Raw genomic sequence first — 21,469 nt, 5'->3', positions numbered from 1 at the left:
GACAAAACATAGACAAGAAAGTTCATGAGAAATTAGATGAAGAAGTCTTAACAAAGTCTTTACGAAGAAATTCATGAAAATTCAAGAGGTGAGAAATGAGGTGAAAAAAGAGGTGAAATCTCACCTCTTCACCTAAAATATATTTTTGGGTCATTTACACTCATTTACGAAGAAATCTCAACAAAGTCTTTACGAAGAAGTCATAACAAAGTCTTTACGAAGAAGTCACAATAAACATCTGTCACTTTTCAGGAAAAAAAACATTTTTATTATATATATAAAATGTATTTTACAAAACCACCGTTACCCTTCTTTGGAAATAAGAGTAGATGTAAGATATTCTATTGAGAGAACTTAAGAAACTACCGAATGGTCTAACATTTGTAGATTTGTTCGGTGGAAGTTTCTATATATCCCATCTGTGCCATACAATATTTCCTGACTCAAAGATTATATGCAATGACTTCGACAACTATATGAACCGTCTCAAACATATACCAGACACAAACAAAATATTGAAAGAGTTAAAAGAAAAGATACCTATAGGTAAGATGGAACGTATACCATTAGATAAGAAAAATACTGTCAGAGAGGTTTTGAAAAGGCAGAGTATATTGACTGGGATAGTATATCTGCTAGACTATTATAATAGTGGTGCTATAAGAGTTCATGACATTGAACACTTATGTCAAAAGTTTTATATCTTAACTATACAAATGTTTTCAAAGAGAACATAGAAAAATATATTGAGGGTATAGAGTTTGTGAGATGTCATTGGACAGAGTTGTATGAAAAATATAAAGACAAGGAAAATGTTTTCTTTATAGTGGACCCGCCGTTCTATAACACATGGGATTTTCAATACCAAGTAGACTGGACTTTGAGAGACTCTTTAGAAACTTTAGACGTTTTCATAACATCCATGCTTTTACTTTACATCCGATAAAAGTGGTTTGGAAAGTGTCATGAGATGGTTAGAGGACATACATGACTATGAGTTTAGATACGATAAGATAGAATATGAGAGAGGTCCTATAAACTGGAGAAAGTGTCATAACAAAGAAATTTTACTAGTAAGTAAATGTGGTTTGAAATAGGACTACTTGTTTTAGGTTTTTTCCATTGTGTCATTTACTTATTTGACGTGGCAGAAAGGTACAGAGAATATGAAGATGAACCAATACCAGCAAATGTTCAGCATATGTACTCGTAAGAGATATTTTTATCTAATATTAAATGGACGCACAGAACTTAGCGAATGCACAGCAACCTGGACACCAAACCAGAGAATATTCCAAATGAAGTTAGAATACAACTGCAATGGCAAACTATGGTCAAGTGCCAACAGATGTACAAATGCAAACTGCCATGTCAAATGACGCTGCGTTAGGTTTGCCACCATGGTATGCAAATATGAGATGGAAAGAGTTTTATACAAACCCTGAAGTGGGATATAAACAACTTTATGCAGATGACGCGAACACAGGAGTTGACCCAGAATATGTTTTCTACCAGAGGAGAAACAGAATGTATGAGCTCCAGTTAAAGAATGCTATGGAACTCAACAGGAACGTAAGAGACTAGGCGGACATTAGATTTTTACATATAGTAAAATGGGTTTCTTCAGTAAGATAGGAAACTTCTTTCGAAAATGTTGGAAGAGGTATATGGAATGGAATAAAAACCGTAGGAAGAGGAATTTGGAACGGAGTCAAAAATATTGGTAAAAGGGTAGGTCAGTTTGTTGGTATTATACCTAAAGACCCTGAACCAGAAGAACAGCTCCTGTTATACAACAGCCTGAACCTGCACACAGTCTGTTGGCAACCAAATCCAACACCTCAACCGTATTAAAAATTATATTTTTACCGTTCGATAGTAGTTGTATATGAAACTAAGTTCTAAGTAAAACGCATGGTATTAATGGAATTATTCTCTTTCTTCATCTGTAGTAAACATCTATACTTGAAAGTCTGAAATACTTCCACTTGGGTGGTTCATATAGCTTTGTAGGTTTTTCGTAAAAGTCATTTGCCAAGCATAAGAAAGAGTTTTTGGGCGCCAGAAAATGAGCATGAACAATAATAGCAGCTGGGTCGAAAACATCTTTAAATAAATATGGTTCATCTCTTGCATATCGACTGTAAATATTTGCTAAAGGAAGTTCGACTTTCTGATTTAACATTCTTTGCAAATATACCATGACATTGCAGTGAATTCTGTATATATTTGTTCGTCTTTCTTTGGATTGTCTTCGTAGATTTGAAATGACACTTGTGAATTTTGTTTGTCATATACAATTCTCACATAAAGTGTGCTCTCGGTATTTGCATATTCATCAGCATATTTTGCATAACATGAATTTATTTTATCTTCTATATTTTTTAACGCAGTCTGTAGAGAAGATGAAAGGTCAACTTGTATTAGCTCAATTTCTTCCCACATTTTTCGTTTCCCTTCAGATATATAATCTATATGAAACCTTACAATAAATGGAAAACTTTTATCTTCTACAGACACAAACTTCATTCTACGAAAGCCAATAGCTTTGTGACAGATGGGTCTCTTAGCCATCTTAATGGGTAGTCAAAACGATAGCCTTCATGCTTTACGGTCTCTGTCTCAAACTTTTGACCGACATTAGTAAAAAGTTCATCTAATGGTTTAGTTGTAGCAACTCTTGAATTTTCTTTTTCTATTGGAAGCATTTTTTATCTAGAATAAAAATGTCAAATGAAACAGCGTCTATGAGAGAAATACAACACAACCGACAACTCATTGTACAAGCTCTAAATAAGAACACAACAAACTTTTCAAACTATTCTAAGATATCTGAGTCATTGAAAGAAGGAAACTTAAAACTGACGATAAACCCAATGACAGATGAGTTTCTGTTTCAAGACAACAAGAACCATACTGTTTGTATAAATCCAACAAAAGGAACTTTAAACGAGAAACCTATAGATGAACTTCTTTTGAAAGCAGATATTGACAACAAAGCTGACAAAGAGTATGTCATTGAAAAAGTTCAAGAAGAACATGACAGAGCAGATGCAACATATGCAACAAAAGAGGATGTTGAAAAGAAAGCTGACAAAGAGTATGTTGACGATGAGTTAGCATATCTGGCTAGTGGGTTAGTGAAGAAGGCAGATAAGGAATATGTGGATGAAAAAGACAATGAAATTATAAAAAGGGTTGAATGGTACCATGAACGGACATCGAAGATTTTAGAAGGTAAAGCCAATACAGGGTGGGTTTCAGGATGTTTAGACCTTAAAGCCGACAAAGAAACTGTAGATATGTTGGCACAAACGGTTTCAAGTCATACCAGAGGTTAATGGAAGATGGACAACAGTTGAAAGAGCTTGAGAAAGGTGTTACAGAGTTAAGGAATACAAAAGCAGACTCGACATGGATAAAAGGATATGTAGATGCAACAAAAGAACGTATTTTCGCATGGACAGAAGGAACATACCCACAAAAATATCATAGACATAGCATCTCTGACGTAAATGAACTTGAAGAAAAGTTATATAAAAAAGCAGACAAAACAGAGCTTCAAACATTAAAGACAGAAATACTTCAAACAGTATATCCTATAGGTTCTATTTATACGTCAATGAACTCTACCAGACCAGAAGTAGTACTTGGTTTTGGAACTTGGACTCAAATAGTCGACAGGTTTTTTGTATTGTGCAAACTCTTCAAAGGAAACAGGTGGAAGTAAAAACGATTTCAGGTGAAAACCTACCTGCACACAGTCATTACATAAATTTAACTACAGCTGAAGCAGGTTGGCAAAAGCATAGATATTGGGATTGGACAGGAATGACAAAAGGTAAAGGATATGATGTTAAAGACGACGTTAAGTTTGCTATAAATTGTTACTGGGATGACACTCAGGGAGGAGGAAGCCATACACATCGCATTACAGGATATACAGAAACAACGGGAAACAGAGTAAAGAATACATGCCACCTTACATGACAGTTTACGCATGGTATAGAATTGCTTAGTCGTCATTTTCAACTTCTTTAGCATATTCGTCAGCAGTTGTCTTATATTTGTTAGGAACTGTCTTTGAAAGTATAACCACCTTGAACTTTGACAAGTTTGAAACGAAGGTCTGACAATAGTAGTTTTATCTTCCTGCTTGCAGTGTGTACATTTTGCCATGTTTGCCTAAAACTTCATAATATTCTCTTGTAACTTTCTTCTATTTTTACGAACACGAATGCGAGTACCTGTCGAGTTCCCATTGTTGTCATAGTCAATAGTATTTTCATATGGGTCGCGTTTAGGTATTTCTATTTTTACTTTGTCACCTTTCTTAAGTTTGAAGCCTGGCATTCTTTCTTGTTTGTCTCTTTTGACTAAACTATTAAATATATAGTCTTTCTCTAAGTCGGGGTTGTTTTTCATTTCTTCGGGGGAGTGGTTTCCAAACCTTTTTGTTTACGCTATTGTAAATATTTAACTTGTCTCATCTTTGCCATGGAGAAGTGTCTGTATTTGTCGTCATATGACATTTCATCTACCTCACCACCTTGTGGTTGATTTAAGTCTCTTAAGATTTTTAATACAACTGTCAATGACACCAAGAGCAGAATGGTTTTGGTCGACAATGAAATATTGGTTTACATTTTTTGAACGCATAGTTTTTAATATCGTCTGATTTGAAAGAACTTTCACAGTCAGATGTCAGTTTTGTTGGATGGTATTTGTCAACGAATATTGTCAAAGCAGTTTCACATCTAAAATATTTTGGACCATTGGTATGGCTTCACAGTATCTTGTGTTTTGGACCAACAAATATTAGCCAGTATGGTGGTCCGTCTTCTCTATACCTCGAATGTTTTCCAAGATATCCATAAACCAAGCATTTGGTGTTGAACTAAAGATTTTTATCATGAGTGCTTTTCTTTGTCGCTTTAGAAACATAGGGGTCCCTTGTTTGGATTCGTCATTTTTACCCTATAAGAAATGGTTTATTTGGCGCATTAGCAGGAGTTGCATCCAGATTTTTACCCGCAGTGGGAACAATAGCCAGAGGTGTATTTGGAGTTGGAAGGAAGATTTTGAGTACTTTAGGTATACTGAAAGAGAAAGCACAACCTATTATACAAACTGTACAGAAAGGTTGGGATGTAGCGCACGAGATGCAGCAAATCTTATTCCAAATCCTGAAACAAGAGGAAAAGTTCAAGGATGGATGGACAATGTTTCCAGACAAGCAGGAAACTACTATAACAAAGCAAATGACTACTATAACAAGCAGGACACTACATGGACCAAGGTGAAAGATTCTTTAACAGAGGATATAACATGCACAACAATGGGTAAACAATAACCAACCTCAACCCTCAAACGTGGGGAATGTAAAGTTTTTTACTGAGATGAAATGAACAATACAGCATTGAGACAAATGGGTTCAAGATGGATTTGTCGGCTTCCAGCAGTTACACAACCACGGTGTTTGTCAAGTTCTTCCTAAACCTCAGGAAGTTTTAGACCGACTTAAAAAACCTAAACAACCAGTTGAAAACAAAACAAAAAAATTTTTACTGAGATGAAATGACCGAAGAAGTTGAAAACGGTAGATTTGACACCACAAACAAAAAGTTCAGAACCATTGTCAAAACCTGTCAAAGAACTTACAGATGAAGAGAAAAATTCAATAATAGAAAGTGCCAGGTCTGGAAATACAAACCCTAACTACAAAGTCACTTTTCATAGAAATGGAACGGCAAGTATCTCAAAAAAGAAACAGACTCTCACAAATAAAATATTGAAGTCTGAAGGAGCTTTCGAGACAACAGATGGAAAAGTTTACTTCACTGACCAACAGTTCATTATAGAACATCTCATTGACTTAGAGTCGAAATATTCTAAACTTTACAACAAACACAAAAAGTTGAAAGGAAAACAAAAACAAATGGCATATGATATTTATGAAGATGTTGACGACACAACTGTTCCTGCAGGTGAGGTAAAGTCAGAGGAACCGAAAAGTGACGAAAAACCGATAGAAGAAGAGAAACCAAAAACTGAAGATAAACCAAAACCAAAGTTTAGTTTCCAAACTAAACCAAGTCAACCTTCATTAGCTGGTATGGGTTGGCGTCAAAGACTTATGGCAGCAGGTGGTTATGTAAAGTAAAGAAAAAAATATTTTTTTATTTTTATAAAAATGCCCCCGTATAGAATGGATAGAAGGTCTGCTAGAATAAAAGCAGAGTTAGAAAGATATGGTTGGAGAGTTTCAAAGAAGTTTAAATATAGGAAGGGAAGACCCATAAAAGTCTATGACAAACTGTCTGGTCTTCGCTATGAAATGGACTTGGAAACAGCACGCGCAAATTATCCAAACAGATTAGAGAGGTTAGAAGAAGAGCGTCTTATGGATATACCTTTCGATGTTAGTGAACCTCAAGTTGAAGGACACGACGGCTTTGCCAGATTCTACTGGAAACATGACGAACAATTGCATCCTTTGAGAAGGAAAAAAGGAAAAGGTGAAGACACACATGCTCCCATGGAAAGAACAGATATGCATATGAAAAGTATCGTGAAGTTAGAAGTCAAATTACATCTGGTCGAACCTTTACAGTAAACTTTGACGAAGGAAAGAACAAAGAAGGCTTCATGGTGTACTTGCTGCCATACAAGATGGAAAAAGAAAGGATACAATCTCAGACTAACTATAACAGATTTGGATGGTCACATTTACTATGCACATGGCATGTCACAACAGCTGCAATGCTTCTTGACGCTTTCAAGACTACAAAGAGAGAACAAATGGTTGACTCCGACTCAGACATTTTGAATGCAATTGAAGGAATTGCAAGTGTCAAGTTCGAATGGTACCAACCTAACCCTCAAGCAGTCAGACAACATGCTGGATACTTCCCGTTCATAAATAAGTCTGACATTGACTTGACAAGGTATGGAATTTACAATTCAATTGAAACAATTGTCAATGAACCTTGTATTCTCACATGTCTCAGGAACTCTGGTCTTGTTACAGAAGAGAAGATGAAGTATCTTGAGTCATGTGTGAAGACAAGGTACATTCTCAGAGGTCAATTGGCAAAAATTGCACCGTTGGCAAATGTCAATATCCGAGTCAGCATACCTACAGCTAAAGGTTCTTCACATGACGACTATGTTGTTGAGTTCAATTTACCATGGTTGAAGATTGCAATTGTCCACAACCACTTCAGTTCGATGTCGAAAGTTTACAAACCCATTGTTCGGAAAAGGTAAGTGTAACATTGTCAGAGCTGTAAACATTCTTTTCGAGAAAGGTTTGTTGGAACCAATTCCAGATGACAAGCTGACAGAAACTTTTGTACCAAAAGACGAAACAAACTTTTCATTGTTAGCAAGACCAAAAGTTGTTCCAGACAAAGTTCTAGTACAAAAGAAGTACACAATTCCAAAAGGAGTTGGATTGTTCGGATACCAACCTGAACCAGAAGAACTTCCAATGAGGTTGCAAGAACTTCAAGATGCTATAAACAAACTTCCATTGAGAAATCCAATTGACGTCAAATTGTATTGGAGAGCATCTGAGTTAGGTCAGAAGGTTTTATATGAAACAGGTTGCTTCGACGATGTTTATGAGATAACAGGAGAAGTTTCTCAGAAGATAAGAGACTCACTTGAATTTCCACAAACTGGACCAATTGGTTGCGACAAGTTCGACTCATATGAAAAGATATACTATGTCGACCTTAACGCTGCATACATGAGGTTCGTCCAATATATCCCGACTGGAATTCCAAACGAAGATGGTGAGTTCTCGGGAAGGAACTATACAGTTGGAAAAGTCATACAACAACTGTATGATATTAGGAAAGCTTCAAACCCCAAACTTGCAATGACACTCAAATTGCTTATGAATTCGACATGGGGATATTCCATTAAGAAACCTCAAGAGATGAAGAGTAAACATTATGAGAAGGTCGACAACTTTGTTGAAAGGTTTTCTCCTTTTGTTTTGAAGTACGAATTCACTCAAGGTCAAAGTGGCTTAGTAACCACATTAAAACCTATTGTCGAACATTGGTCTTACCCTCAGTTCGCAAAAGCAGTCCTTGACAACTACAACAAATTCTTCTCCGAAGTCAAATCGAAAGTTGTGGTTTACTATGAGAACATTGACGCACTCATGACGAACGAAGAAGGGTACAACAAACTCATTGAAATGGGCATGGTCGGTGAAAAGATGGGTCAATTCAAATTGGACAAAATTTTCACCGAAGTTCATGTCCTCTCCAAGCGTAAGTATTGGGGTGTTAAAGAAGATGGTGAAATAGTTAAACATTGCATGAAGTAAAACGTTGCATGAAGTAAAACATTGCATGAAGTAAAAACATTTTTTAAAACAGTATATTTTTACATATATTAAATGTTTCAGGTTGAAAAACAAAGAACAAAAGTAGCAGATACAAAACCGTTAGACTATATCTTCACAAACGCTGGTAGAAATCTTTCAGATGAAGAAATTTCATCCCGTACTTACAGGTTTGACTTTCCAATTCGTTGGCTTCAAAGTCCTTCAGATGCAAAGGCAATAGGATTTAGAAGAGTTTTGTTTTCAAATAGAACTAACGCATTTATGTTCGCAGTATATTTTCATGGGCAATATGAAGGTTCTGATGGTCTAATAGACAAATTTGACGAAATGAGAATCTTTACAGTTCGTTCAGACGAAAGTCTTGAGAAAACTCTAAATGACTTTCAAACTCAAATAAACAAATACTACTGGGAATTTCAAGAAAAATACGACTCTTTACTAAATGGAACATACTATCTGAAACTAGAATATGACAAGATGAACTCCACAGTTTCATTTCAAAGGATTGAAATTAACCCTCGAAGAAGTACACAGTTTTTATTTTGGGAAGTAGACAAACGTTCTTGGGCGCAATTTCTTCGGTTACTAAACCAGAACGAACCATTACCACCTGACGGTCCGTTTAAATTTATACGCCCACCAACAGATTTGACAGTTTATAAAAACGTGTTTGACCCTCAAAATGTTATATGTCATGCAAGTTTCAGTTCAAGCAACAACAGTTTTCTTTGTATCGGTAAGGACTTTTATGACTTTGCTTCTAAATTCTACGAACCACCTAGTAACAGTTTCTCTGACTTTCAAGTTTGGTTCACAACAAATGGTGTGCAGCATATTATTCCACTGTACTATGACTTTTATCTCGAATTGTCTTTCATATATAACTACGGAAAAGTGCTGAAAAAGTATTGAAAAATATATTTTGGTTGAAAAAATACGGTGGAGCCAAAAATGGCTCGACCTCAAAACAAGCATTTTGTGAAGAATATACCAACCCGCGGAAAACAGCGGGTTGCTTTTTATACAAAATTCAACAGGTGAATTTTCATGAATTTCCTTAAGATAGAAAAAAATATATTTTAGGCGACCAGGTCACTCGGTCACTCGGTCACTCGGTCAACTAACATCTTTTTGAAAAAGTGTGACAACATGACATTTTGACAACAACACAGGAAATAGATTTCATCGTATATTTTTTGTTAAGACTTCATCGTAAATGTTTTGTCAAGACTTCTTCATCGTATATGTTTTGTCGAGATTTTTATCGTTGTGGTCCGACGGTTAAGCCACAAACGAATGTCCGACGGTTAAGCCAAAAATATTTTTTATTTTTATTGTAAGAACAGTATGACAGTCGAAGCAAAAACGTTCACGAACAAATCTAATGGCGAAACATTCACAAAAGGCACTTACAACGGTATTGAAGTCTTACGTAGAGACAAGGATGGTTATATAAATGCAACAAAGATGTGTCAGCAGTTTAGGAAAGACTTTAGAAGGTTGTTGGAAAATAAGTCCTGGGAAGAGTATTTTGAGGCATTTTGTGAAGAATATACCAACCCGCGGAAAACAGCGGGTTGCTTTTTATACAAAATTCATGCAGGAATTCCTGATGAAATCAAACAGGTTAGAGGAATGTATGTAGACCCAAGACTTGTAAACTATATAGCAATGTGGGCTTCTCCAAAATATTGCATAGCAGTTGGAAAAATTATGGACTCCATAGACAAGAAAGTTCATGAGAAATTAGATGAAGAAGAACTTGAAGATACAGTAGAGAATGCAAAACCTTTGTTCGAAGAAGAAGTTAGAAAAATGCATGAAAAACAAATAGAACATGAACGTGAGATATGTTCTGGTTATAGAGACTCGCCATACGAACTAGACCAATGGGAACAAGAAGATTTAAAGAGAGAATTTAGAGAATATGAACTCGCTAAGATAGCATTAGAAGCTGCAGAAGAGAGGTTAAAAGCTTGGGGTTGTTTTGTACAAAAATATTGTGAGTAAATGAACCATTTTTTTCGACAAAAATAATGTTTAGGTGAAGAGGTGAGATTTCACCCGTTTTCTCACCTGTTTTCTCACCTGTTGAATTTTCATGAATTTCCTTAAGATAAAAAATATATTTTAGTTTTTTATAAAATATTTTTTTTATTTTTATTGTAAGAACATGTTAGCAACAACAGCACCAAACTCGTTAGTCATGAACCCAACATCTATGTTAGTAGAGATGAAAAGCTTCATTCCTTCTTCATATACTTTCGAAACAGAAATCCAGAAGATAAAGCAAGAACTTCTCCAAGGAGATTTAGACTGTAGTGCGAAAGATGAAACAAATGAAGAATATCTTTATGAAATGCAGGATATTATTGACCATCTACCTAAACTTCCTGAAATACAACAACAAAAGCTTACTATTCCAGAATTCGATGAAATAGAAGTGAAACCAACTGACTCAGTAGAAACCAAGAAGTTCATACGTAAGGTAAACTATGAGTTTTTGGATTTCATTGCAACCACAAAGTCATGGACAAAGATTGCGATATGGTATATAAAAATGTTTCTGACATATACAAATCTGAAGAATTTAAGACCTACGACAACTTTGTTTCGTTAGTTGCAAAATGTGTATGGCAGATAAGAGATAAAGATAAAAGAGGTAAAGTATGGAACGAACAGATAAAACCAGCAACTTTTGAGTTAAAGAAAACCATTGACGCCTTAGTTGTACTTGCAGGTTTTATTTCAATGTACAATGCAAAAATGAACCCACAATGTTCTAAATGTAAAGCAGCAATGAGGAAATATAACTACTCCGTCAAAGAGATAGAACGTATGCGAAACGACTATGCAGATTTAAAGAAAGAAGCAGAGAAACCAGCAGAAGATAAAATGGACATGTTGACATTTCTGAACAAAAACTATCCAACAGCTGACGATTTCCTTCTATCTGATGTCAAGAAGAAATATAAAGAAACATTCGGCATTGTGAAAACTTTTGACATACTGACAGAAGAAATAGAAGCTACGAAATTGTTCAGGATTTCAAATATACATCGTACAATTCATGTAAAACGCTTGTGAAAAAAGAGGTGAGAAAAGAGGTGAGAAAACGGGTGAAATCTCACCTCTTCACCTAAACATTATTTTTATTGAATTCAGCAACAAAATTCTGAGTAAAATGGCATATGGCTTGTGTCAAACCGTTGAGTTTTCACAAAATTTAAAAAATAACGTTTACCATGTGAAACGTTTATAAAATAACTGGGGTAGAAATGAGGTGAAAAAAGAGGTGAAAAAACAGGTGAAATCTCACCTCTTCACCTAAACATTATTTTTTGCTGAAAAATGACCAAAATTCATGAATTTCCTTAAGATAGAAAAAATAAAGTTAGTTTTTTATAAAATATTTTTTTTATTTTGTATGTAAGAACATATATGACAAACACTGAGTTTGAAACAGTTAAAAAGATAGACAATAACACTAAATTGGTTAGAATTGGTGATTTAAACGTAAGATACTCAAAGAAATACAACAAATATTCTTTGTCAGACATTATATCTCCATCTGGAAAGAAAACATGGCATTGGGTTGGAATTGCTTCAACTCAGAAAATTTTGACAAGAAATCCTGAGCTTATGATATCAGTAGCATTTCATGGAACAAGAGCATATCTTATAGACAAAAGTCTTATACCAATAGTTTTGTTATGGTTAGACCCAGTTGTTGGATATAACTTCATAACATATGGTTCGTTCGACTCAGAACGTTGCAGTGAAGGCTTACTTTACATCGTTCAGAAACCGAAGGACTTCAATACAAAAAGATATAAGATAGGAAGAACATATAATATAACTCAAAGATATGACAATACAGTCAATAGAGTCAAGGTTGTGTTCGTTAACGATATGAGAGCTGCAGAAACAGAACTACTTGAAAAGTTTGAGAAAATATATGGTGCTCCCACGAAAGGTAAAGAAACGTTTGAAGTAGATGAGATAGATAAAGCTATAAAATTATTTGACGAAGTTGCTGAAAAATACATGTAAAGCGTTTATTTTTGGTCTTTTGTGAAAGATAGAAAAAATAAAGTTAGTTTTATTTTTATTTATTTTTTTATTTTGTATGTAAAGACAGATATGTCAACAACAGAGAACACAACAACAGTTATAGTCCATGAAGATATAAATGAAGAATATGAGTGGGTTCAGTTTAACAAACAACTCCGTCTCATTCGTTCGGTCAAAGACGATATGTACCAAATGCAAAGTATTTTGACAGCATGTTTTGCTCCAGATACTAAGCTTCCTAAAGACTGGTTTAGGAACCAAAGCACACAAGAACTTTTGAGCGAAGCACAGCGAGACATACTTTTTTCTGAAAACAGTGAAGAACAGCGAGTGGGAGGGAAACCCCAGTCGCCAAAACTCTATGAAAATCGTGAAAAATTGCCAAATGGTTTGAGAGGTTGGTATGTACATAGACTTCTTGTAAATGCTGTTGCAATGTGGGCTTCGCCTCGTTATGCTTGGAATATTTACAGACTTCTTGACGAACTTCACAGACAAGAACGTGAAGAGATGGAAAACAAGCTTGAAGCAAAAGACAAAAGCATTCAGAAAAGAATACCACGTTCGGTACCAAAAGGAAAGGAAAAGAACTATAAGTATATGATTTATACTGAAGAGATGGAAAATGAAGAAGATAAAGATATGGTTATGTTGCATTTAGTCAGAAGAAACAACAAAAGCTTTTACGACCTTGCTAAGATTTACAAATCTGACAGAAATTGGTTCTATCGCGAAAACTTACCGATTTCAATGACCCCAAATGAAGATGTGAAACAAATAGTTCAAGATACGTTACCTCAAACACACTATGATATTAAAGGTTGTACAATTCTTACCTTCAAAGAAGATTTGCCATTGTTAAAGGAAAAAATAACAGAGTATTTTGACAACTTCAAACAAGCAGAGTAAATGAACCATTTATTTTTGGTCTTGACTTCAGATGGCTCAGGTAGCTCTAGATGGTAAATTGGCTTGTCAAATCCTTCTGGCATTCCGAGTCCTTCCTTCCAACATTCCAAGTTCTTCCTTCCGACATTCCGAGTCCTTCCTTCCGACATTCCAAGTTCTTCCATCCGACAAGAAAAAAATTTCCCAACAACTGGAAAAAAATTTCCCGACAACTGGAAAAAAATTTCCTGTTGTTCGTCCGTAAACCATTCAAATTTTCGAAAATTGAGAACTTTTTGGCCGACCTTCAGAAAAAGTTTTTCCTTCCAACAGAAAAAATTTTTCCCGACAACTGGAAAAAATTTTCCCGACAACTGGAAAAGTTCTTCCTTCCGACAGGACACAAACGAATGTCCGACGTACCACCAACCGACAGCCCCAAAGCCAGAAGAACCGACAGACCCAGCACCACAACAGACTAAGACTAAACACTTATATTTTTCAAGCTTGACTTTTTACAATTTGAACTTTGTTCGCGTAGATGTGAATTCTGAAAGAAGTATGAGGGTCTTGTATGACTTTATACTTCTCCCATAGTTCATGTCTGTCAAACTTACCTGCCATGGACTCTTTCATAAGTTCCATGAAATCGTCTTCGGACAATCCAGGGAAAAGTATTATGTCAGTCAGTATTCTCTTTACATCCTTACTTAAACTCTTTGCTGTCTGTACACAAATGACAACAGAGATGTTGAAGTGTCTGAGCTTCTTAAGAATTCGACACATATCTTGTTCTCTGTTCTTTAACAAAGGATGAGAGGCGAAATCATCTAAGATAAGAAGACATCTGTGAGGGTAAGTCTTCAATCGTAAGATTGCAATTTCTTCGAATGTATTCTATCTCTTTCTGTTTGTTTCTGAAGTGTTTCTTCTCTAATATTCTCTGCATTTCCTCATTTGGGTCTTTAACTTAGAATTTATATACTCATTTATAGCATTGTACTTCAAAACTCTTCTTTGGTACTTCTTTATCCAATCTAACAACTCAGAGTCTTTTATACATACTAACTTAGACTTCTTTATAATATCTTTGAACGAATTGACGGTTTGGTCAAATTGACCAGAAGTCGAACAAATAACAACTAACTCATAGAATGGGTTCTTCTCATCTAGTTCTTGTTGTTGTGCAGCCATTTTAAGATAAGTGAAAGTCTTGCCCGACCCAGGTGGTGCGATTAGACCTGTTATACCATTCTGAGCAAATAGGAACTTGTCATGTATAGGCTTTATCTGAGCATTTTCTAACTTCCTCTTGTTCTTGTTTAAAACATTCTCAAATTTCTTGTCAATGTCAGCAAACTTTTTTTCTAACATATTTTTAGAAAAATTAAAATTTTTATCTTTTTGAAAATGTCTAGCGATTTCGCTATCTATATTCGAGACAAGCTTTTCGACTCTAAAACATCTGTCGACCATAAAATCTTACATAGTGTAAACAAGAAAGGTGAATTTGTTCTAAAGTTCTGTTTCTGGGAATATGACAAGAACCATAAAACATTAGGCAGAGAAGTCTTTAAGTTTGTCAATGACAGACTTGTTGACAGAGATGACGCCGATTGGAAAGATGAAGTCCAACAAAAGTTCTTAGAATGCAAAGAAGGCACATGCGCTGTTCTTGAAGATGAAATAGAAAACAGAATAGAAGAGCTATTAAAGGACAAAGAACTTTTACATAAATATGGTTCTGAGAAATTTGACATAACTCCACCAGAAAAGAAGAAGAAGAGAGAAAAGAAAGAAAAGAAAGAAAAGAAAGTAGAAGAAGAGAAGAAAGAACCAGAGCCAGAGAAGAAGAAATTTGACATGTAAAAATAAAATTTTATTTTTAGAACATTTCTGGGTCAATGTCAATGTTCTCTTCCTCTTTAGGAGCAAACACTGGCTTAGACTCTAAAATCTTTTTACCCAATTTACCTTGAACTTCAACTATCTTAGACTCATAATATTCATAGTCGTCTGCTTTCTTTGGTTCATAAGGTATACAAGTTTGTATGCTTTGCCTTCTTTAAGGTTTGAGAACTTCTGTCAAAATTTTTTTGACTGCTAACAACCTTCTATGTCTAAGTCTTCAAATTTCGCACCGTTTTTAGTCACGACAGCAAACTTAACTGGTTCGATGTTCCAAACTTTGTCAAATGTAGACTTTTCAAAATGGTAGAAGTAAACATTCAAATATGTGAATGGTTCTAGTTCTTCTTTAAGTCCTGACATATATTTGTTGACTGAAATATATTTCGTCATCTTTTATCGGATAAAAAAATATTTTTTTAAAATTTACTCAGAAAAATTTTTCTTTGTATATACACCATTCTGAACGTCTAAAAGACTTTTGACATTTGCCAAGAATGTTCGTTTAGAAGCTGCCATATAACCATATTCTTGACAATATTGTTTTATATTCATCATATAAAGACTTTTCATCTAATGACACAAAGTCAGTTTCATCTATGAACAGTTCATATACACTCTTGTTTTGCTTCTAACAATGTTTGTCTCTCTTCGGTATGTGGAATTTGTCTTGGATTGAACTTAGAAATATCTAATGTCATGAAATATGAGAACAAGTGGTTGTAAAAGTCAGATGTCAAACATTCTGACAAAGCGTCAAAAATATTCAGTATCTTGCATATGAGAATCTGACGTTCTGACACTACATATCTTCTGTCAGAACTTTCTAACTTCATCGGAACAGCATTGTTTGAAACCATAATGAAGTTTGCAACATTTTCACAAACTCTTTGGTCTTTATACTTTCTTTCAACAACTCCAACTTTGTCTGTTATAAGACTCTTCAAAGCATCTGAGTTTAAAACTTTGTTGTATCTATACTTTGAAGTTCATTGCAAACTATAAGTTTCATATTCTCATTGAAGAGTTAAATTTACCGCAAGATGTTTTCTAGTTTGTCATATTAGGGTTCGAATAACCTTCTAACAGTTTGCACAAAATATCTGTAAAGAAAGTATTCTTACCAGTTCCTTGTTTTCCAATTATAATGAGAGCAGTTTCATTTTTAGCACTTGGATGTTGTAAGATGTTTGCAAACCAACATAAGATATACTCATAAACCTTTTCGTTTCCATTGCATATAATTTCTTTGACATGGTCTAACCAAGCTTCTATAATATTTTCTTTCCATTCTACTTGTTCATATTTATATCCAGTGAAGATAGAATAGAAGTTTGGAGAAGGTGTATAAAACTTTATACCACGAACTGAAAAATCTTCTAACTTTGACAATAAGATATCCCAAGCATCTAACATCTTCATTCCAACTTGTACAACTTTTATTTTCTTAAGTTTCTGTCTACATTCTTGTTCTGAAACTATTGTCGCTTTAGGTTTGTTAAAGACTACATCCCATTCTTTCATAACATAACATTCTGGGGCAGAGTCGACATAAATGACTAAACGTTTCAAATTCTCGACTGCTTTGTTATAGTCTCGAAATGGACACATATTTCTGAATGCTTGGAAGTCATAAAAATCTGAAACATCTATTCTGTACATTTTTATAAAAATAAAAAAAAATAATATTTTTTTTATTCTTGACTTTGTTGTTCCATTTGTTGCATTTGTTGTTCTTGAGCTATTTGTTGTTGAAGTTGTTCTTGTAATACAATACTTTCACAGTTGCATCTTCCAATTCGAAACTTTCTGCCGTCATTGACAAATACATAGGACATAAAAGTTTTACAGGAACAAAGTTTGCGTCAACTAATGTCAATGTTATACTTGCCAAAGTGTTTGAGTTCACTAAGGTTGAAAACTCTGCATTCGAATGAACAATAGGCAAACCAGCAGAGAAAGTGTTGTTTATACGCATGAGTATCTTTTGTCATAGTAGTTTCTGTCAACATTCGAATAGCACTTTGAACCTAAGTTTGAAACAATATATAAAATAGGTGTACTTAAAGTCAATGGAACAGACATTCCTTGTATGACACCTTTTCCTGTTATAGGAAACTGTTGGTAGTAAAAACCAGATATAAGTTTTGTATTATAGCTCATATTGTTTATAGTAAACTCAGTCGGACATCCAAACATAATGAAACCTGCTCTAGTTGCAGCACATGTTACACTCGTCCTTAAAGTATTAAATAAGTCAACAAAACCTGTTGGTGGTATATCTGAGTAAGTATCTTCAAAGAAGTATTTTTTACCATTCACAACAACAAAGTCTTTGGTGTCAAAAGAGCAAAACAGGCTTTAGTCGTCATCGTGTTTAAGGTCAGTTTACAATATCGTCCTTGAGGACTTTGTAAGTTTGTTGTTATAGAATTATATGACTCAGGGTTTTTAGTCGTAATAGTATAAACCACTATGTCTTCTGCCATTTACTTAGCAAACAAACTTTAATGAAATGTTGTGGTCGTCAAATATTTTTATGACGTCTGGGAAACTATATTTTAAGTTCAACGTTTCACCTCCTTTCATAACGTATATCTTGTCAATGACATTGTATGAAACACCACAGCAAGCAATGTCGGGTTCTATTTCTTTGATGTTTATATCGTCTGCCTCTGTCAAAAGTTTCAATAGTTCTTTCAAAATTTCATGAGGTGCGATGACATATGAGTTCACTTTTACAGGGTTGTGTCGACCAAGTTTAACATTATACCCAAAGCTTGACAAATCTTCTCCTGAGTTTTAAGTTTGTCTTTAAGTTGTTGGTAGTCATTTCGAATATCTGCAACAGAACTTAAGTCTCTGCTAACTTCAGGGTATGTTGGTTGTTCTTTTACAGGAACTATTGTTATACCATCTTGGTCTTCGTATGGTTTCCCCACTTCAACATCTCTTTCTTTGACATTGACAACAACACTTTGACTGTTTGTTTGAGTTGGTGAATTTAACTTCACATCTGCCACCGCCATTAAACCTTTTGAAACACTTACGCTTCTATTTTTCGGAAATGACATTTTACTTAGAATAAAAAGATGGACGTATTCGAGTATCTCTTCGAATTGAAGCAGAACAAAGTTTACACACACAAACAATACAAATACATTGACAGAGTAGTTCTTTATACAAACAATGGAAAATGTTATAGAATAGCAGTCTTTGCTGAACCAAAATATTTTCATAAAGCAAAGAAAGTTGGTATAACTGAAATGGTGAAAGTTCTTGAAGCAGACAAAAATATAACAACAAAACTGACCGATATTTCTAAAGGAAGTTTTAATACAATATTATATCAAAACTGGCGTACTGTCAATATTTGACGGAGAGAAGTCAGTTCAAGAACAACTTACTGACCTGCTGCAAAATCTGCTCGATGGAAGCTGTCGTTATACCAATCTGAGGAGCCCCAGCAGGTTTCATCGAACGAATCTTCAAAAGAGCATCTTCCGTGAAAAGTGCTATTGGTTTTGTAAACTTCTTTGCTCTCAGTTCATCTGGACCGTCTCTGTCACCAGTTATTGTATTTGAACTGTACCAACAGTTGAAATACCACCCATAAAGTCTTCTGAGTCAGCAAATGGAATGCCAAGCCAAAAGTTTGAACGGTCTCCATTTGTATATTGAGTTTTTTGACCTCCTGTATGAGTCCATACTTTCACATATGGCATAATAGAACTTTGCATTTCAGGGTTAATGGTTGTTGTGAAGTTGTTGTTAAAGTTCATAGCATCTAATGTCAAGTTGTATGACCTCATATCCTCAACTGTAGAATATTCTTCTCTTGGATAGTATTTGCCATCTATGTTTATATGATATTTAATACCAGGGTTGTAGAAACAAGAATAGTCATTTATAGTTCGTCTGAACAGTACAAACATAGTATCTGCATGTTTCATTGCAGTTGTTAAAGCAATATCTGTTCTTGCACCTGGGTCAGCACTTTGGTTTCCAACTTCACCTGCAAAGTCTTTGACAGATATTTGTGTATAGGGAACATAAGTGGAACTGCAATATATTTGGCAGCTAAAGCATTTGAAATATCTGGGTCCAACATATAGACTGCAAGTCTGCTTTCTATTCTCTTGCATTCAAATTTTTCGCATGTGAAACTTAACTGGGTCCCAAGCATCTCCAGCAGCATTGAAATAATAGTTTACTTCAGTGTTGAGGTTTGAGAAACCAAAGTCTAAGTCAACTTTGTTTTTGCAAAAGTCGGCGAATGACATTTTATTTGTTCCCACTACTTCTGTAAGAGTGAATGGGTCTTGTGTTGGTGCAATGACTAAGTTATTTTTGCTTGGAGTAAGTTCGATAGAAATTTTTCCTGCCCAGTTTGGCAAGTATCTTAAAAACCTGAAGATGAGGAAAGATGACAAAGGAACTCTAAGTTTCAGTTTTACTTTGGTTACTGCTGCTGCAGTTTGTCCAGAAAGGTTAACATAAACTCCTGGAACGTTAGGGTCAAGTCTTCTTATTTTCTCAATAGTTTGCATACTGGTCTGTTTTGTTCTCTAGCTTGTGGTTGTACTGAGTTTTCTAAAGCGAACCATTCATAGTTTGCCCATGTTACTGTTTGAACTAAGTCAGAGTTAGAATATATCTTATATCCCATGAAAACTTCTGGAGCATATTGGTATCCGACATAGAAAATTCCATTGCAACCTTTCTTGTCAGACAACTTGGCAGAAGGTTTTAATTTCAATGTCTTGTTCCACGTATAAGAATGAGTTGTCAATAGAAATAATATGAAACCTGTCGCAAGCAATATCTACTGTTGTTGAAGAACCTTCTCCAAACTCACCTACATTTCCATAAGAAACAGCAGTTGTATATTCGTAAGTTCCAGGAACTATTTCTGACCTTCTAATGGCATTGTCGCATTCGTTATACCATTCGGAAACATTTCCATTCATAGGCATCCAAAACTGTTGGCGTTATATTCTGAGCGGCGTACATTTCATATGAGTAAAAATATAGAATAGTTGGATTTATATGTCATAATAGAACCCACGTGGACCAAGCTTTACTTTCTTCCTGACTGAGTTTTTAACTCTTCTTTTTCCTTCATTGCCCTCTGCTTGAAGTTGTTGCATCTTTGCATTATGTTCATCTAGTATGTTGCAAATTTCCCATGTCCTTTTTGCTTTTGGCTCTGGTCGCCCATCTCAGGTAACCTATATCCTAGAAAGAGTTTGTCATAGTCTGTATTTGAGTCTTTGCGTATTGTTTGCATGACTCTTTCCTGAGTTTCTGGTTCAAGCTCTTCAAACAGTGCCTGTCCATATGGAATAAGCTCGTTTCCAAATATATGTTTTTGTAGCCATTCTGGTTTTCTTTCCATGTTACCAACTATATCTTTTGTGAATGGGAAAGCTTTTACCCAATCTTTCAGTCTTGCGTCGTTTATTTCTGTAGTTGGTTTTATTTTGTCAAGGAACATGTTTTTCAATACTAACATTTCATTTGGTACTGTCCATTTGAGTTTTCTTAAATATTCATCCCTTCTCATTTCATTGTCTGCAAAGTAAGTTTTTATGACATTTTGTAAACTTTCGTTTGCAAGGTCATGTACAATAGGTTCTCTTCCTTCGCCCTCCCTAACTTTCTTTCTAAACTCTTCACCAAATATACCATCTCTATGGTTCTGTGTAGTTCTTTGAGATAAATGTTTTAGAACGTCAGGTGTTATATTTCCATCAGCCATGTTCATTTCATACTGGTCCAAAATATCTGCATGTTTCATATCTTTCAATGGCATTAAAGCCGCGCTGAAAATACCAGCTATATCTGGTTCACCATTGACTTCCATTGCGTCTACAACTTCTTGGAATTGTGGTTGTAAGTTTATGAACCACCTATCTGGATTAGCTTTATGACCCATCTCATTGTAGTTCCATCGTCTGCAGAAACAAAAGTAGGTTTGTTTCCATCTTGGTTAGGTTCTGAATGAACTTTAAACAATGTTTCATTTCTATATGTTTTCTTGAAATTTAACCTTTTATTTTCACCGAGTTCATCCGAAGATTGAACGTTAAATGCTCGTAAGTAAAAGGGTTGTTGTATTTGTGTACATTTTCTTTCAGTACTTTCATTCTATGCTGAATATTTTCATCTGGTGTTGGAGTCTTTTGTATGTCGGCAAACATTTTTCGATATTCTTCTACTATGTCAGCCGAA

The 21,469-nt window shown here is 34.9% G+C and overlaps 9 protein-coding genes and 3 pseudogenes across 12 annotated transcripts, besides 1 other annotated feature; 9 read left to right on the top strand and 3 right to left on the bottom strand.

Annotated features, from left to right (window-relative positions):
- Window positions 1-2,846: 2,846 nt before the first annotated feature.
- Window positions 2,847-20,193: a mobile genetic element.
- Window positions 5,768-6,110, top strand: TVAGG3_0731370 (uncharacterized protein; the record flags this gene model as incomplete). The annotated part of the gene is made up of 1 exon (XM_051244541.1): window positions 5,768-6,110. A coding segment is annotated over one exon (343 nt), but the record flags the coding sequence as incomplete, so codon positions are not given.
- Window positions 6,209-6,480, top strand: TVAGG3_0731360 (uncharacterized protein; the record flags this gene model as incomplete). Its single annotated transcript, XM_051244540.1, has 1 exon — window positions 6,209-6,480. A coding segment is annotated over one exon (272 nt), but the record flags the coding sequence as incomplete, so codon positions are not given.
- TVAGG3_0731350 (uncharacterized protein) lies at window positions 8,627-9,277 on the top strand (the record flags this gene model as incomplete). The annotated part of the gene is made up of 1 exon (XM_051244539.1): window positions 8,627-9,277. One exon carries the CDS (start codon window positions 8,627-8,629, stop codon window positions 9,275-9,277), a length of 651 nt encoding a protein of 216 aa, XP_051091126.1.
- Window positions 9,713-10,171, top strand: TVAGG3_0731340 (KilA, N-terminal/APSES-type HTH, DNA-binding family; the record flags this gene model as incomplete). The annotated part of the gene is made up of 1 exon (XM_051244538.1): window positions 9,713-10,171. A coding segment is annotated over one exon (459 nt), but the record flags the coding sequence as incomplete, so codon positions are not given.
- On the top strand, window positions 10,539-11,151 carry TVAGG3_0731330 (annotated as a pseudogene). Its single transcript has one exon. A coding segment is annotated over exon 1 (613 nt).
- Window positions 11,807-12,418, top strand: TVAGG3_0731320 (organellar and viral DNA polymerase type B; the record flags this gene model as incomplete). The annotated part of the gene is made up of 1 exon (XM_051244537.1): window positions 11,807-12,418. One exon carries the CDS (start codon window positions 11,807-11,809, stop codon window positions 12,416-12,418), a length of 612 nt encoding a protein of 203 aa, XP_051091124.1.
- Window positions 12,509-13,259, top strand: TVAGG3_0731310 (KilA, N-terminal/APSES-type HTH, DNA-binding family; the record flags this gene model as incomplete). The annotated part of the gene is made up of 1 exon (XM_051244536.1): window positions 12,509-13,259. A coding segment is annotated over one exon (751 nt), but the record flags the coding sequence as incomplete, so codon positions are not given.
- TVAGG3_0731300 (uncharacterized protein) lies at window positions 13,399-13,809 on the top strand (the record flags this gene model as incomplete). Its single annotated transcript, XM_051244535.1, has 1 exon — window positions 13,399-13,809. One exon carries the CDS (start codon window positions 13,399-13,401, stop codon window positions 13,807-13,809), a length of 411 nt encoding a protein of 136 aa, XP_051091122.1.
- Window positions 13,829-14,521, bottom strand: TVAGG3_0731290 (annotated as a pseudogene). Its single transcript has one exon. A coding segment is annotated over exon 1 (693 nt).
- On the top strand, window positions 14,738-15,196 carry TVAGG3_0731280 (uncharacterized protein; the record flags this gene model as incomplete). The annotated part of the gene is made up of 1 exon (XM_051244534.1): window positions 14,738-15,196. One exon carries the CDS (start codon window positions 14,738-14,740, stop codon window positions 15,194-15,196), a length of 459 nt encoding a protein of 152 aa, XP_051091121.1.
- Window positions 15,662-16,015, bottom strand: TVAGG3_0731270 (annotated as a pseudogene). The gene has a single exon. A coding segment is annotated over exon 1 (354 nt).
- A 209-nt stretch (window positions 20,194-20,402) lies between the features above and the next one.
- TVAGG3_0731250 (protein of unknown function, DUF4106 family) lies at window positions 20,403-21,101 on the bottom strand (the record flags this gene model as incomplete). Its single annotated transcript, XM_051244533.1, has 1 exon — window positions 20,403-21,101. One exon carries the CDS (start codon window positions 21,099-21,101, stop codon window positions 20,403-20,405), a length of 699 nt encoding a protein of 232 aa, XP_051091120.1.
- Window positions 21,102-21,469: the final 368 nt, after the last annotated feature.

The sequence above is a fragment of the Trichomonas vaginalis genome, chromosome III (assembly GCF_026262505.1).
Source record: "Trichomonas vaginalis G3 chromosome III, whole genome shotgun sequence".
NCBI classification, from domain to species: domain Eukaryota; phylum Parabasalia; order Trichomonadida; family Trichomonadidae; genus Trichomonas; species Trichomonas vaginalis.
Note: the sequence above shows the minus strand (reverse complement) of the source record. Positions and strands in the feature narration are given on the sequence as shown.